The sequence below is a fragment of the Vulpes lagopus genome, chromosome 6 (genome assembly GCF_018345385.1).
Source record: "Vulpes lagopus strain Blue_001 chromosome 6, ASM1834538v1, whole genome shotgun sequence".
Lineage (NCBI taxonomy): Eukaryota > Metazoa > Chordata > Mammalia > Carnivora > Canidae > Vulpes > Vulpes lagopus.
The window spans coordinates 40,066,218-40,083,529 of record NC_054829.1 but is presented as its reverse complement, the minus strand read 5'-3'; the positions used below and the strand labels follow the sequence as shown (position 1 = coordinate 40,083,529).

At 37.9% G+C, this 17,312-nt stretch overlaps 1 protein-coding gene across 4 annotated transcripts in view; it reads right to left on the bottom strand.

Moving 5' to 3' along the window:
- Positions 1-2,103: 2,103 nt before the first annotated feature.
- Positions 2,104-17,312, bottom strand: part of ARMH4 (armadillo like helical domain containing 4) — a 160,467-nt gene continuing 145,258 nt past the window's right edge. For all 4 annotated transcript variants that reach the window (XM_041760164.1, XM_041760168.1, XM_041760165.1 and 1 more), the window contains 3 exons: positions 10,091-10,122; positions 3,603-3,737; positions 2,104-3,354 (listed from right to left, as the gene is read on the bottom strand). In XM_041760164.1, the coding sequence (XP_041616098.1) occupies positions 3,286-3,354; positions 3,603-3,737; positions 10,091-10,122 (236 nt within the window). In that variant the 3' untranslated portion in view covers positions 2,104-3,285. The remainder of the gene's footprint in view (positions 3,355-3,602; positions 3,738-10,090; positions 10,123-17,312) is intronic.

Here is a 17,312-nt window from a genome sequence, read left to right as displayed (position 1 = left end):
TAGAAGCTTCTATCCTTTTCTCCTTCCCTTTATTTTCCTTTCTCCACAGTGGGAGGTGTGATTTATTGGATAACTGATGAGGGAAAGTCTTTCTTCCCCCAAGGAACCTGTTCTCCCTTGTCTCCTTAATAAGGAAGCTGTTCTCTAGCTGTTCTCCTGGCTCTGTGCTCTAACTTGCCTGGACATAAGAATCCCAAGCTCCTCTCCGGGAGATTTTGATTCAGTGGGTCTGGGGCAGGGCCTTGGAATTTGTGTGTTGCACAAATATCCCAGGTGATTCTTAGGAGCCACCGCCTCTCCCTCTGAGGATATAGACACAGTTCCAGCTCCAGCACTGGGACTCGTGCAGGTCTGAGGAAGTAAATACAGTTCAGAGGGGAAGGTGCTAGCAACTGAAGCCAGACAGCTATAAGTCACTTATTTTAGGTAAACCTACCAGTGCCTGATTTACTACTTTTAATCTGGACTACAGTATAACCACCAGCCAGCACCTCCTCCAGTGGCAGCACCCCCAATCTCAGATTTTGTTTAGAACATGACAACCTTTTCTGACTGTCTGAATAACTTCAGCCAACCATTGAAAATCATTGTTTCACACCCATCAGCAGGAGAAAAATGGCCAAAATAAACAGATCCACAGAACCTTCCACCAACCCAGGTGTTGAAATGGGTTTGTACAGAAGTCTACTGTGATCTAAGTCATCTTTTTCTTTTAACAGTCACCTGTCCCAAAAAGGACAGCAGAGACATTTCTGCAGAGGCCATAGTGCACACACATCATCCCTGTAGCCTTCTGGAAAAAATGAAAATATGTGTTCATTCTTTGGGACTTTATCATTCTATAGTTTGAAAGCTTAACCTCTTAGGCATGATCTAGTTAAAACTACAGATTATGAGTAGGCCGAGGCAGTAATAGCCGTCAGCATTGCCAATGTGTTGGTTAAATGAAATGGCCTATTGTGTGTTTGCTATAAATAGCTTGTCAAGAATACAATAAGAGTAACACCATGTCATGCCCACCTCCTCCTAACCTTAGGAATACTTACAGCAAGGGGCTGCTCTAAGAAAAGGCACCCTATGTGATATCAAGATGTCTTGGCTCATGAAATTACAAATCATTTCTGAGTGTCATGGTTCTGAATTTTATTTTTAAAACCTGACTTTGAACTTATTTGTTAATTGTTAACTTCTATTTGACGGTATAGAGCTTCTCATTTCTCTTGGCCAATTTCACACATTTGCTTATTTCTCTTGGGAAAAAAAAAAAGGTGAAAACATTCTTGTAAGCCAGTTATCATTCCAGGATGGATTCTACAAAGTTTCTCTATTCGTTCTCTACAGGTGATACTTAAATTTATGTGGTTGTTAAGGAAATAGTGGAGGTCAGAGAGGAAAAGAATTTGCGTAAGAGGGAAATTAGTAAGGCATTTTTCATTTAACAAAGACAGAAATTCATGTGACATGTTCCTTGGCCAACCAACTACAGTTGACTCCTGAATAACACAGGGGTTCAGCGGGCATGGCTGAAAATCCACATACAACTTTTGACTCCCCCAAAACTACTAATAGACTACTGGTGACCAGAAGGCTTACTGTAATATAAATAGCCAATTGACATGTTTCATATATAAAATGTTTTATATACTGTGTTCTTACAATCAGTAAGATAGAGAAAAGAAAATGATAAGAAAATCATAAGAGAGAAAATATGTTTACAGTACTGCACTATCTTGCATGTATATGTGGACCCATGCATCTCAATCCCATGGTGTTCAAGGGTCTCTTGTATTTCCTTAGAATTTTGGTTTTAAAGAACTCTGAAAGGTCACTGCTTCCTGCAAAGTATGTGGAAGGGCACTGAATTGATGATAGGGATACACAGTTTTGAATCCCAGTGGGTTCTTGTCCTGATTGTACCTGGATATAATTTTGGATAATCACTTCACTTCTCTGCTTCGGTTCTGTCTTCAGTCAAATGGGAGAACAAAAACATATGTCCTACCTTACACAGTAGCTCTGAGGAATAACTGTGCAGCTCGCTTCGAATATAGTAGTGCAGGCTCCAATAAATGTGAACAAGCTCTCCATGAGTCAAGTACTAAGGACAGTGTTACTAGTAACCTTTATTCTTCCATGCAAATAAACCCAGTCTTTACCTAAAAATTCAACTCAAATACCCAGACTACAAAGATAGGGCAAGGAATTACATTCCAAAAGAAATGAGAAACAATCTAGCATAGGCCAACATCCCCAAAAGGGGATGCCCTGAGAGGTTTGGTTTTTGTAAGCTCCATCATGTGCCAGGGCTTTGGCCACTGAGCCTGCATATACCACAGAATGTCTGTTTTCTAATAAAGCCGAATAATAACCAATGGTGGCCCCATGATTCCATGGCCAAGACTGCAGAAGTAGAAAAGCAATGCTCTGAATAATCCACAATAGTGGCCGCACAAGCACAGAGCCACATGGCAGACATAAAAGCTCAGAGAGCTTACCTACCTCATTTTCTTCTTGATTTCTTCCTCATTTCTTCTTGCAAAGTCAAATGATACACAAAGAGAACACCTCTTAGTGATAAACATGTAAGCATCTATTGACACATCTGTTGGACTCAATTACACTACTTAAGAGAGCAAGTTTACATTAAGACCGAGAAGTCCATTTAATGCATTATTTCTGGTGCATTTTTTTTTCTGCGAAGAATAAGACAGAAGATGCAAAACAATAAAACTGAGAGACTAGAGAATATAATTCAAGATAGATACAAATCTACATATTATCCTAATGCACCAAGAGATCTTCACTCCAGCTTGCTGCTAGTTTTGATACAAATGTAGGATGTACCATAGCCCAGAAGCCTACCACTTCAAGTAGGCCAAATGCAGTCATCATGAGCCATTCTGTTAAGATTTCTATTTCAGAGTCAACATGCTTTGGCAGCAATAATCATTATACTTAGTGCAGGTAAATCAAGGAAAAGGCCCTTTGCAAAAATACAAAATATTTACCTAGCAACTTCTAATGAACAACATGTACACTGCATATTGATGAGTTGTAGCCTATGGTTGTAGAACATTCACTACAGAATTAAAAACAAACACTGCATATTACAGTAAGTCTACATCATGCCTTTCCTGCTCAGTATAAGAGAAATCTACTGCCCAATAGATAATAAGCCTGATGGCCTGACAGCAGCGATGTGGCAGGATGCTGTTCTTTTTTTGCCCCAAAATAAGAAATAAAATAATAACACAGTTGAGTATCCCAATGAAATTCCCATCTGATTCAAAACTCATCTTCAGAGCTGTCGGCTAAGAGCATGACACGATCTTGCATGCTGTTGAATTCTCTCTGCTGGAGAAAGAAAACAGAAAAGCATTAAACCCCCTCTGCTGCAGAGCAAAACTGAAAAACAGGTCCCTTTTAAAGGGACTCCAACACACAAAGCCAAAGCCAAGGCAGCAGCTGTAGCAGCTAATCCAAACCACTGGGCATGTCAATACCATTCGTGCATCATTAAGCCCTGTGTGCTTTATTAAGCTAATTGGAAAAGCGAAGAATGTTCTGAAACTGATTAGGTTTTGCTGTTGTTGGTTCCATACCTTTCTTTTATGCCTTTTGAAGCCGTTTCTCCTTCGGCGATTCATGACCTTAATGCTGTAGAGTGCTCCCAAGATGAACAAGGCTCCGGCTATCCCGACGCCTACAGGAACCAGCATCCCAGACATGTAGCCAGCCTGCACAGAAAAAGAGACAAGCATTAGGATGCTAAAGAGACCACTGCCCTGGGTTTCTCATTTTTGCTGGATGACAGAAGGTTTTTAAACACCTGAAATTCTCCTGCCTGCTTTGTCATAAAATAGTGCCTAGAATAAAGGTATTTTTTAGGGAGAAGGCAAGAGAGAGAAAGCTAGGACTATTTTTGGAAAGTTCAAGTATTTAGAAGAAGCACTGAAATAAATCACCCAGACCTAGTGGCACCTCCAGCCACTTGCTTATGCACATTTGTCAACATCAGGTTTTGGTGGCAGAGATATAATTTGTATTAAAGATGGATGAAGTAAGCTTCTGAGAATGCCAGGACTATTAAAATGCTATAAATCGGAAATATCAGCCTAAGACAAGCTCCAATGGGGCTAAAGTGCTGTCTGGAATATTGTGTTTCTTGGGGGATGAGGGGAGGGCCTTGACATTGGTGGTCTGCTGTCTCACAGTTTCAGCTTCACTACAGTAAGAAAGGTAAGAGGAAGGATGCTAGATGTTAGGGCACAGACAAAAAGACAAGGAGCAGAGAGGGATTTACATGAAAGGAAATATCTGCCCAGTGGATAAGACCAAAGTTGGGGCTTGGGAGGGAATTTTAAGCATCCCCAGCCCCAAAGAAAGGAAGTGGTAGAGCAGGGTACCAAAGATCACTGCCAACAACACTGGTACCTTCAAAAGAGCCTGGAAGTATCTGGTACCTGGTGTGTCTCCAATGTCCCCAAGGTGTCACCATGGATACATTGGTTCTAAGTGAGCAGCATAATGTCCACAGATCCTTAGGCTTCAGTATGTAGCTCAGGATTTTCCCAAGCTCAGGGTAAGGACATCAGACTAAAGATGCTCCTACATCTTGGCCAATGTGACACCTAAAGACCAGAGCACTATGTACTTACAAGCCCTTTCATAGAGGAATATGATACTGGTTTGCCTTCACAGAAGGCCTCTTCTAGAAGCCTACCCAGGCAAAATACATAAAAAAATTAAAATCTTTAGACTTTAGATAGAATAATTGAGGGTAGGGGAGGAACCTATGAGTCTCTTCATTTATTTGACTATTTCTAAAATTTCTAATACAGCACAAAGTATTTCTAGTACCTTGAATAAACCCAAATCAGAAAGGGACAGAGAATAAAAGTTTTATAAAAAAGTGCTGAAGTATGCAGACTGTGATGCTTTCCCAACATTTCCAAAAGTAAATCAAAGGAATACACGAGCCCTTACAAAACTGCAGCTCCCTCTTTCTGCACACAGCCAGCTCACTCACTGGTTCTGTTTTCCAGAGTCTTGTTTTAGAGCAGAATATGGAATTTTTTCCATTAATTTGAGAACAATAGCATCGTTCATCAGCATACTAAGTGTTTTTCTCCAAGAAACAAAGCACAGTCACTTTTCAACAAATTAATATGCTTTGCAGAAACCCAAACTTTTTCTAAAATTCTTCCAAATCTACTTAAGTCTGATAAAACTGTAATTTTCCATGTGGGAAAACATTGGCCAAGAGCAAATTTTACTACTCTCACAAGAGCTGTGAATCTATTGTTTTAAAACGATCATTCCCAATACAGGGAAACATATGTACATATTGAAATATGATCAACTTTAAGCCTCATAGATTAGAGTCTAAAGAGTTGTATATTCAAAAAACAATACTTGAGCTGTTGGAAGCTCAGCTTAATCAATCAATCAATCAATCAATCAATCAATCTCTCTGTGGGTCTCCTCGTAATATGTAACCTCATCCCACAGCAATACCATGACTATTCCAAAATGTGTCACTCTTTCTCATACTTCTTATTTACACATTTAGATTTATTTCTTATTTCCAGAGCTTTAAATCATGTACATTTCACCAAAATTCAATTAATATCTCTTCTCTCTCTTGCTCTCTCTCTCGTGTGTGTGTGTATGTGTGTGTGTGTATGATCTGCTTCTGCTTTGAAATTATAGTTAAAGGATGGGATCAAAGTAACCTCTCTTCTTCAAATATATTTTAATCATTTCTTTCAAAACTGACTAATGGAGAACAAGCTCTTCTTTTAGAATTGCCTATGATTTGTTTTCTGCACAAATGAAAACAAGTAAGACTCACATATATATTTTTTTAAGTTATAGATTCTGCCTAGTACCTCTTCTCTGTTCAGAATCATTGGATGTACATGTATTCCATAGGTAACCCCCTGAGAAGGACATAGTTGCACCTGAGTATATGCCAAGTGAGAATGCATAACTTGATCTAATCATGAGGATTAGACCCAATAAACCTAAAATGAAGACTATTCTATCTTTTAAAAGACTGTATTCTTTTAAAAGTCAGTGTCATAAAAGACAAAAGATGGCTATAAAAATGTTCCAGATTATAGGAAACTAATGAATCATGACAACTAAATGTGTTACATGACCGTAGACTAGATCTTGTACTGAAGAAGAAAAATGCTTTCAAAAAGGTATTTTGAGTCTGTTAAAAAAGCTGAAATATGGATGTCAGATTTGATAAAAAGTACGATATCAATGTTAAATGTATTCAAGCTGATAACTGTACTATGTGTTCTAACAGAATATTCCCATTTTTAAGAAAGACACACTAAAGTATTTGGAGTAAAAGCACCATGGTATATGCAGCTTTTCCTCAAATGGTTCAGAAAAAAGGAGGCAGAGATGGGCAGACAGACCAGCAAATCATAAAGCAAATGGGATAAAATGTTTAAAAAAAGGAGTACATCTGGCTAAAAGGCATAGGATCATGCTTTATACTTATTCTTGTGTCCTTTTTGTAAACTTGAAAATAGTTCCCAGTGAAAAGCTTGACACTTTTAAAACAGACTATATAAGTTAAAATATGACTAGATATAGCTGTTTTTAGTTTGAGTTTGTTTAGGTTTTTTTGTTTGCTTTGTTTTACATTCATGAGAAAATTATCCTTTCTTCTTAGGTATCTTCCATCATTCAGAAACACCTGTTTTCAAGAAATGTATAAGAAAACCAAATGATATGCTGCACTGTCTAAAGTTGTCTGTGTTAAGACAGAGCCCTTATATTGCTTTGCAACAATGGCTCTCAAACTTAAACATGTATTGGAATTGCCTGCAAGACTTGGTAAAACAGATTGTTGGGCGTCATCCCAGAGTTTCTGACTCAGTAGGTATAGGGTGGGGCCCAAGAACTGCATTTCTAGCAAATTCCCAGGTGATGCTGATGCTGCTGATCCAGACCACACATGAGAATCAGTGCTATGCAATATAGTCTGGATCATTCATTTTCTGGGTTATTTCCTAAAGCTAGAAGAAACAGAATGATCTTGGTGACACAACAATAGAGTTGGTCTTTATTACATACTAAAATTGTTATGCCTCTTCAATTTCGAGAAGTATTTTAGATGTTGAAAAGATATATCAATAGGTAGCCAAGTTAGGATTTCCCTAACAAGCATCACTAAACTTGGACATTTAGACAGAAAGAAGGGAGGTGATGCAATGAGTACAGGGACTGTCCCTCAATATCCATTCACCTCTTCTTCCAGAGCAATAGAACCTCCCATTTCAGTTGGACACACAATAACAATCACTTCTCCTTGCCTTCTGCACAACTGGCTGTGACCATGTGATACATCTCGTAAGATAATGCATTACGGGCAGGCGCAACTTCCAGGACATACTCTTTAAGAGGAGTCCACAGCCTTTATTGCCCATATTTTGAGAATGAGAGTGCTTTTATCTTCCTTTTGAAGAGGAGAGAGGTGTCTTTGCCTTCTCTTCTCCTCCTTCCCCTGGCTAGAATATGGACCTTACTAGGTTGGAACTGCCATCCAGTACCATGAGGAATGGGAGGTCACAAATGACCTACCATGGGAATGAAGGTCACAAATGATAGAGCATCAGATACAAGGAGCCTGTCACCATGTTGCTCCCCCATTAACCCTTGACTGCTAAGTCTAGATTCATGAATGAGAGACAAACTTCTATCTTGGGTGAGCCATTATCATTGGGGTTCTCTGTCACTCATAGCTGATTATAGTCCTAACTAATATAGAAAGACTAAACAATAAAAGCAAAAGGAATAATTCAGAATTTTTTAGAACACTATTCTTTCTAGAGCCAAACTAACAGAAATACCAATATCAGGTACAACTGAATAATACTAAACTAAAAAGATATCCTGGTTGGCAAAATAGCCAGTAAAATAAGTATTTAGTGTCCAGTTCTAAGGGATTCTGTAACTTTCATCAAAGAGGCAATAGTTTCACTCTCAGATAGTTTCTGAAGATAATGACTAACAAGACTTTTACAGATGATAGCCGACTAGTTAGCTAGATACCCGAAGGGAGCAAGGGGAAGTGAGGGAGGGAGAAAGGGAAAGAAGAGAGGAAACATATATGTATATGCATATGTATGTGTGCACATATGAAAGCATGCCCCAGGTAAGTGTATAATATTTTACCCAGAGGAGAAGGGGTAAAATGGGAAAGATTATAGTGAGTCCCTCCATGAAAAAGTCAAAATATGAAAAAATAATGCATCAAATAAGACAAACACGATAACATGGTTAGAATCTCAATTATTTTTTTCTTTTTTTTTTTAATTATAACATACTAAAAAAAATACTATAAAAGAAAATAGAGGACTGGAAAACCTCAAGGGTCACACATAAAATTATTTCTCTTGGTGAAAACAATAGAGAGAAGGTGCCAAGCCTTTGAGATAAGACAAGAAGGGTCTACAGAAATAGAAAATACAGCCTTTTATAAAGCTGTACAGATTTTTTTTAATTATGGTAAAGACAGCTACTGATACAGGTAAGAAATTTTGCAGTATCCAACTTCAAAACTGGCTACATGCAAAAATTTATTCTTGTAAGGGTTTTTTGGTGCACTTTTTTACTCAGATGATACTTTCTATAAAAACAATGACATATGGATTCCTAAATTAATCTACCAAAGCCTATTTCCTTTTCATTGCACCATATTTTCTCCTGAAAAATAACAAAAAGCACTACTAATGTGTGTTCAGTTCTTAATTTTTTATCTTTTTTCCCCAAACTCTCAGTCTATCCAGTAATACCTCCCTTAGACAACTGGACCTGTTACAGATACCAAAATGACCTCCAATAACCTCAACATGCTTAAAATTTTTCAATATTACTTTTAATAAGTATGATCACAAAATAGTCTCATTCTCAAAAACCATCTATGCTTAATTTTACTGAGAAGCACAAAGATAAAATAATGAGGGGAATTAATATAATCATACACTTTTCATTGTAATTTATTCTTTAACATTAAGCTGCAGCCAAATAAATATTAATCATCCAAATATGATGATGATCCAAATATGGGAAGAATTTACTCCAAATAATAAAAAAGATACAGAATACAATCAACAGAAGGATATGTTGGGACTGGTGATTTAAAGAACTCAATATGTGGCAATTGAAAAGATTTCCATTCACTAAACCCTCAGTTAAATCTGAGCTGGGTTATAGTAATGAGATCTGACACAGGCTACAGCAAGAATCCAGGATTCCATCAATATTTTTATGAGTAATTCCAGTTTAAAATTCTAAGGTAACCAAAAATGTAAACTTGGAGAGTGCTAAAAATCAAAAGAAAATGAAAAATAGGAACCTGGAAGGAAATTAATATTGTCAATCAGACATAGATGGCAGAATTAATGCAAGAGAGGAAAATATTTTTTTACAGTTGGTCATTCCAGGCAAGTCAACCCTTTGTCACCTAATATGTAGTGGCACTATGAGAGACTACATTAAAGTTGATCTAAGGGGGTGCTCAGGTGTCCAGGTGTTTTTATTCCACCCCACCCCCACTATGGTTTGAGGATGCCAAACCATATTTTATTCTCAACTGAAATCCATCAGTTTTTGCCTTTGGGTCAGAAGAATCAATGCCTTCCAAAATCCATGTATTTCTTCCTTATATAGGAGGATCAGGCTTACAAGAAACTTGCATTGGGACAAGAAATGCCAAGTAAATTGGTATTATACTCTTGATCCCTAGAAGAAACTCCACCTTGATATGTCAAGGGTATTTTTCACCTGAGCATAGTAGATGATGCCCTCATAGAAAGGAATGGTGCTCCGAAGAATAAGGTGTCCCTTGCATTATACAAGAAGGAACTTAAAGGGAAGGTCTTCCTTCTTGTGGGGCACCTGGAAGTGGCCTTGCATCTTTGCACGTCTTGCACAGATCTTTGCACATCTTGCACAGATGACCAGAACCAGAACGATGAAATAAAGCTCCATTACTCTGAGATCTTTTATTTGACAAAGCCATGCCCTTTAAGATAAGTCCAAAAGAAGAAAATATATCTCTTACCTTATCTTTTAGTTTTTCCATCCAGCTTCTCACTAAGGAAAATAAGAGAATAAAATATAAACAGACATCTTTTTACTTTTATTTCATTAAGTTAATTGATAACTTATATTTCATGGTATTACGTTAATTTGATGCACTGAGTTTATTGTATAAATACAGTGAAAGGGTCAACAGTATTAACATGACATTAATAGTCTTGTTTCTATTCTCAGTTGTTTAAAAATGCAACAGAAAGCACAAATATATCCTTCACATCATCATTAGGTGAACAGAGAATATTTTTGTTTGTTAAATGTATTTTTATAACTTTTTTTAATTAATTTTTATTGGTGTTCAATTTACCAACATACAGAAAAACACCCAGTGCTCATCCCGTCAAGTGTCCACCTCAGTGCCCGTCACCCATTCCCCTCCAACACCCGCCCTACTCCCCTTCCACCACCCCTAGTTCGTTTCCCCGAGTTAGGAGTCTTTATGTTCTGTCTCCCTTCCTGATAACTATTGAATGCTTTGGAGGGAGGTCTGGGAAATCACCTTTAAAGTATCAAGTTCACTCCCAGCCCATGTACCACCAAATAAGTAAGCAAACTAATTAATTAGATAAGTATTCTAATTAATTAATTATCAAGTTCATTTCTTATATGACATTTCTCCTTAACATTACTCCTCATCCTTCTCCATTTTTAAGCTCAACAGGTATTCTGCGCTTGAATCAAGGTCCAAGCAAAGTAAGGTAGGAAAGGGCAATGGGCAGGTCAGTGCTACTCAGCACTGGCTCCAAAGAGAAGCATTTGCATTCACAATTGAAGAAAAAATTTTTGACCCAAGGCAAAAGTAGGAAGTATTTCTGAAATATATATAGCTTACAAACTGTACCATTCCATCACAGTACAACCACTATTTAAAAAAAAAAAAAAAAGGAAAGGCAATAATCAAGTAACAGTTTTAAAACCACCTAAAAAGACTACATCAACCAGAAAATGTTAAGTAGACCATTATTACAACCATTTGGAAGTACATATGCTGAGAACAGAAGGAAGTATCATTGCAAATGAAAACATGTGTTGGAATGGCCTTTTTTTTTCTTAAATTTTAGTTAACATACAGTGCAATATTGGTCAAGAAAGGAATCCAGTGATTCATCACTTACCTACATCACCCAGTGCTCATCACAAGTGCTCTCCTTAATCCCCATCACCCACCTAGCCCATTCCCCCCATACCTCCCTCCATCAACCCTCAGTTTGTTCTCTATCATTCAGAGTCTCTTATGGTTGGAGTGCCTTGGTGGCTCAGTCAGTTAAGTGTCCAACTCCTCATTTAGGCTCAGGTCATGATCTCAGGGTCGTGAGATCGAGCTCCGCGTTGGCTCCGTGCTGAGCATGGAAACTGCTTATTAAAATTCTGTCTCTCTCTCCCTCTCCCTCTTCCCCTCCCACTCTTACTCTCTCCCTCTAAAAAAAAAAAAAAAGAGTCTCTTATTGTTCATACAGCCATATTAAGGATAGTTTGAAGTTAGCAATGGGGTTGCCTTTTAAAGTTATAATAGGGGCAGCCCAGGTTGGCTCAGAGGTTTAGCGCTGCCTTCAGCCAGGGACCTGATCCTGGAGAGCGGGGATCGAGTCCTACGTCAAGCTCCCTGCATAGAGCCTGCTTCTTCCTCTGCCTGTCTCTGCCTCTCTCTCTCTCTCTCTCTCTCTCTCTCTCTGTGTGTGTGTGTGTCTCTCATGAATAAATAAATAAAATCTTTAAATGTTTCAACATTGAATAAAAATTATTTTATAAAAACATGCAAAAGGAAAAAAGAAGACAAATATTATCAAAGAAATTAGTAAGCAAGTGAAAACCTTTCAAGATTTCTTTAAATTTCCTTTCCTCTCCAGAAGCTTCAACAGATAGGAAGAACACAGAGTGGTAGACCTAGAAATGGCTTCCCAAAAGTATAGACAAGGGATTGGCAAGCTTTTCTTGTAAAGTGCCAAATAGTAAATATTTTAAGCTTTGCAGGCCATACAATCTCTGTCACAACTATGCAATTCTGCTGTTGCGGTGTGAAAGCACTCATATATAGTATAGTAACATGGATTTGGCTATATTCCAATAAGTGTTATTTATAGACATTGACCTTTGAATTTCATGTAATTTTCATATGTTACAAGTATCTTTCTTTTTATTTTTTCAACCATATTAAAATGTAAAGGACATCCTTTCCCATGGGCCATACAAAAATGGGTACCAGTTCAGACTGGCCTATAGGTCACAGTGTGCTGACCCCTGGCATAGACACACTTTATCCAAGAAGTTGGTGTCTCCATTTACAGCCTAATTCTTGTACATATCTGACAATAGTGATACCAGCCAACATGTGCACACGGCTTGACTCCTTATAGAGCAAGTTCAAATCTATTGTATCACTAGATTAACAAACCAAAAACAAACATGAGAGTGGAAGAAAATTATGCTTCAGGGAAGATGAGGAAACTGAGACTCAGAGAAGCTAAGAGACTTTTCCATGGTTAACCAAGGAGTAGAGTCACTGGACTTCCACCCACTATCTGATTTAACAAGCTACAGGAATAAGACTTCTTAACTACCCATTTCTTTTGGTGATACTACCATTCTTCTGCTCTCTCAGACTGAAAATGTGGAGCTACCTTGGGCCCTTCTAACTCCTTCAGTCCCTGGCTTCAACCTCTCATGTCAAGATCTTGGCAAGACCTTTGTCATTCTGTCATCATTCCTTCTATCTCAACTGGGATGCAGGCAAAGATAATGGTGTACAATCAGGATATTCAGTCATGGGAAGGACAAAAGAATAAAGCACAGAAACCTAAGGAATGAGGTTAGTGGCTCCATGGAGAAGTGTGGTCAACCACTGATTTGCTGAGTGATTTTGGAGAAATTAATGAACCTCTGGGACATTCAGTTTCCTCGTATGTAAAATGACCTTGATTAAACACCTGTCTTGCAAGACTGTTGTGAAGACTGGAAATAACATGTGTCACATGTCTAGTACAGTACTTGATGTAGAAAAATAAGAAAACAAAAACAAGGAACCTGGAACAGGAGGAGAGAAAGAAAGACAATGAGAAATTAATATTTCAACATGTCTCAACTAAGCCCAAGACATAAACTTAAATTCAAATAAGAGAATGCTCCCAATTCATTGATTCATTCAACATATATTGATTATGTACATTGTGTTGGCCAGGCACTGTGCTCTAACACGGAGGTTAGTAAAAGGTATGGGGGCCTAATTCCAGGGAGGAAAAGAATAGGCCATTGGGTCTATGAGAAGTGAATAACAGGGATCCCTGTGTGGCGCAGTGGTTTGGCGCCTGCCTTTGGCCTGGGGCGCGATCCTGGAGACCCGGGATCGGGTCCCACGTCAGGCTCCTGGTGCATGGAGCCTGCTTCTCCCTCTGCCTGTGTCTCTGCCTCTCTCTCTCTCTCTCTCTCTCTGACTATCATAAATAAATAAAAATTAAAAAAAAAAAAAGGAGAGAGAAGTGAATAACAAGCAGCAGTCCAGGAACAGAGAGTGAGGGACGGAGCAAGAAAGCCAATTACTGGGCCCAAGGCAGAATGCCAACCTGTGAAGCAAGATGTTTGGAATCAGGAAAAAGGCTGGATGTTATATAAATGCAAAAAAAAAAGCGACATGGACAAAGGGAAAGGTGAGCATTCTGTGGAAGGAGGCACAGGTCCAGCTAGCAGCACCTGGGTAGCTCAATTGGTTGGGCATCAGACTCTTGATTTCAGTTTAGATCATGACCTAGAGGTAGTGAGATTGAGCCCTGCATTGGGCTCCACCCTCAGGGGGGAGTCTGCTTCCTCTTTCTCCTTCTCCCTCTGCCCCTTCCCCAGCACGCATGTGCATGCACGTTCCCTCTCCCTCTCCCTCTCCCTCTCTCTCTCTCTCAAAATATTAAATAAATTTTTAAAAAACAAAAAAAGAGAAACAGTTTAACTTAGGCCTTATCAAGCCAGGTCTCAGTGGTAAACTCTCTCTATCTCAGGTTCTTAGAGTACATTTCAAAGAATCCTGCTTTGGGTAATTCTCAAAAGCAGTACTTCTCCACTGGGGGAAACAATAAACAACAGAACAGGATGAGCATCTGTGCACAGGGAGTTTGAAAGAGCACATTCAATGGGCCTGGTTCTTTAGTTTATAATACAAATTACAAAAAGAAACTGGACAAAATTTTGGAGAGTGAGATAGGTGATACACAGAAGATAATGAGACAGTATTTGGGGGGCACGGGTCTAGAAAGGCTGAGAAAGCACTGTTCTTTAAAATATACAAGCTTGGTTGTATTTCTCCAACTAAGATCATGAGACCCCTGAGGGTTACCATGCCTTGTGCTTCTCAGGCACCTGCCAGAGGAGTCCTTCATCTAGTACTGGACACTTTCCATGAATATATATTGCTTTTCGGTGAGTTCTTAATTTTTGAGTATGATTCTTTTTCATGAGGATGCTATAAACTGTTTTCAACAAAATGTTTAAGGCAGTGTCAAAATAAACTTTACGCAATGATCATTTTAAAACTTAAGGAATAAAAGTTGATAAAGGAGTGCAAAAGTGAGACAAGAAAAAAATCAGAAAAAAAGATAATTGTAAAGAGAAGATCAGCACTGTAATATTTTTTTTTTAGCACTGTAATATTTTAAAAGTAGAGAAATATCACACTGACAACAGGGCTATGAACTGATACAACTTTTCAGAGATATGGGGAGGGATTTGAAATCTATCTTAAAAGTTTTTTAAAGGTTTAATTTCTTTTTAATCCAAAGTTCTGCCTGTAAGAGAAATATATCTTAAACAATTAATCATGAATTTGCACAAAATTTTTTGTTAAATGCTGTTTATTGTAATGTTATTTATAATGGAAAAGAACATGTAAACAACATCAATATCCACCATAGAGGATTGGTTTAAATACTCAGAGGAAAACAAAATCTTAGGTCATATCTTAGAGTGGCATATTATACAAAAATTTAAATTATTTCAAGAAAAATACTTAGCATGTTACAAAGGAAAAAAGCAAGATATATATAACATGAGCTCAAGTTTGTGGATAAAAATATCCATAGAGTTGGGATAACATACAACTAAATGTTAGCTAAATTCATCAATAGGTTGTAAAATTATGGGTGATTTTCTTTTATTCCTTGTATTTTTAGAATTTTCCAAATTACTTATAATTTATTACTATTTTTAAAATAAAAGAACCCCAGAAAATTCTGTAGACTTTTGCAAATGGAGATTAATGATTTGATCACTGACAATGAGGAACACAAGAATTGGGGCCCTTCCACTTGGATAATTCCTTAGCTCACAGCTACCGATTCACTCTAATCCCACTGACACTAGTTTGTTGCCTTTCTTGAAATTTTATTTAATGTGAATCTAAAAGCACAGGATTATAATGAGAACTCTGGACTCCTTCTAGCAACCAGAAAACTACACAGAAGACAAGAGAATATGGGTTGTTAAAAGCAGGTTCTCCCTGAAAATATTTGCAAATGATATATCCAATAAAGGGTTAATATCCAAAATGTATAAGGAATTTATACAACTCAACACCACAAACCCCAAATAATCCAATTAAAAGGAGGCAGAAGACCTAAATAAACATCTCTCCAAAAAAGACATACAAGTGGCAAACAGAAACATGAAAAGATGCTCAATATCACTCATCAATAGAGTAATGCAAATCAAAACCAGTGAAATATCACCTCCCACCTGTCAGAATGGCTAGAATCAGAAAGACAAGCAATAACAAGTTGTTGGCAAGGATGTGGAGGAAAAGGAGCGATTTTAATCCAAAGTTCCACTTGGATAATCACTCCTTGTGCACTATTAATGGAATGTAAATTGGTGCGATTATGGATAACAGTATGGAGGTTCCTCAAAACATTAAAAATAGAAATCCCAAATGCTCCAGCAATTCCACTACTGGGTATTTACCCAAAGAAAACAAAAACACTAATCTGAAAAGATATATGCACCTCTATGTTTATTGCAGCATTGTTTACAATAGCCAAGACACGAAGGCAATCCAAGTGTCCACCGACTGACTGATGAATGGATCAGGAAGATGTGGTGTGTATATACATATATAAATAATGGAGTATTACTCAGCCAAAAAAAAAAAAAAAAGGATGGGTCTTGCCATTTGCAAAAACATGGATAGACCTAAAGGGTAGTATGCTAAGTGAAATGAGTCAGACAAATAAATACTATATCATATCATCTATTTGTGGAGTCTAAACAATAAAACAAATAAATAAACAAACAGCAAAAAAAAACAGACCTGTAAACACACAGGACAAACTAGTTCTGATGATTGCCAGGGAGGAAAGGGGTGAGGGGATGGACAAAATGAGTGAAAGAGAGTGGGAGATACAGGCTTCCAGTCACGGGACAAATAAGTCACGGAGGCAGGACGTACGGCATAGGGAATACAGTCAATGGTATTGGAATAGCACTTGTTATATGGTAACAGATTATATCTACACTTGTGAGCACTGGCAGAAAGTAAAGACTTGTAAATCACTATATTGTACACCTGAAACTAATGTAACATTGTACGTCAACTATGTAATTGTGCGTCAACTATACTTCCGTTAAAAAAAAAAAAAAGGCAGTTTCTCCCTCCTGCTCCCTAGCACCTTCTTGTGTATCAGATCCCAAGCTGAGCAATCTGCTCTCTCCTAGTTTATCCCCTGGAAAAAAAGGGAAGAAAAAGAGAATAAAGAAACTACAGATAAAATAACATTTCCATGTATCCTATCAAATATAAGTATGGTTGGTTTCTAGTAGACTGTGGCTGAAAACTACCCCAGCTGCTTATTTAGAAGGATGTACTTAATTTCCTTTACTTCCAACAATAAAACTTTAGTGGCTACGTTTATCCCTGATATACCCATAAATTCTCCTTCACTAAAGAGTAAAGAGATGGGGGGAAAAAAAGAGTAAAGGGATGGGACCCAGAGGAGCCTCAGGATTTTTCTGAGTTAATAATTAAGATCTGTTGGACACCTCACTAAAAGCCTGCAGGACAGGTATCATCATCCCCATTTTACAGATGAAGAAAATGAAGCTTAAGTTCTGAAAGCCACACAGCTAAAAAGTGGCTGAGCTAGAATTTGAGCCAGACCCTTATGGCTAATGTATATGTCTATTCAGTATGCCAGTGCGTGGGGTGTGGGCAGGTG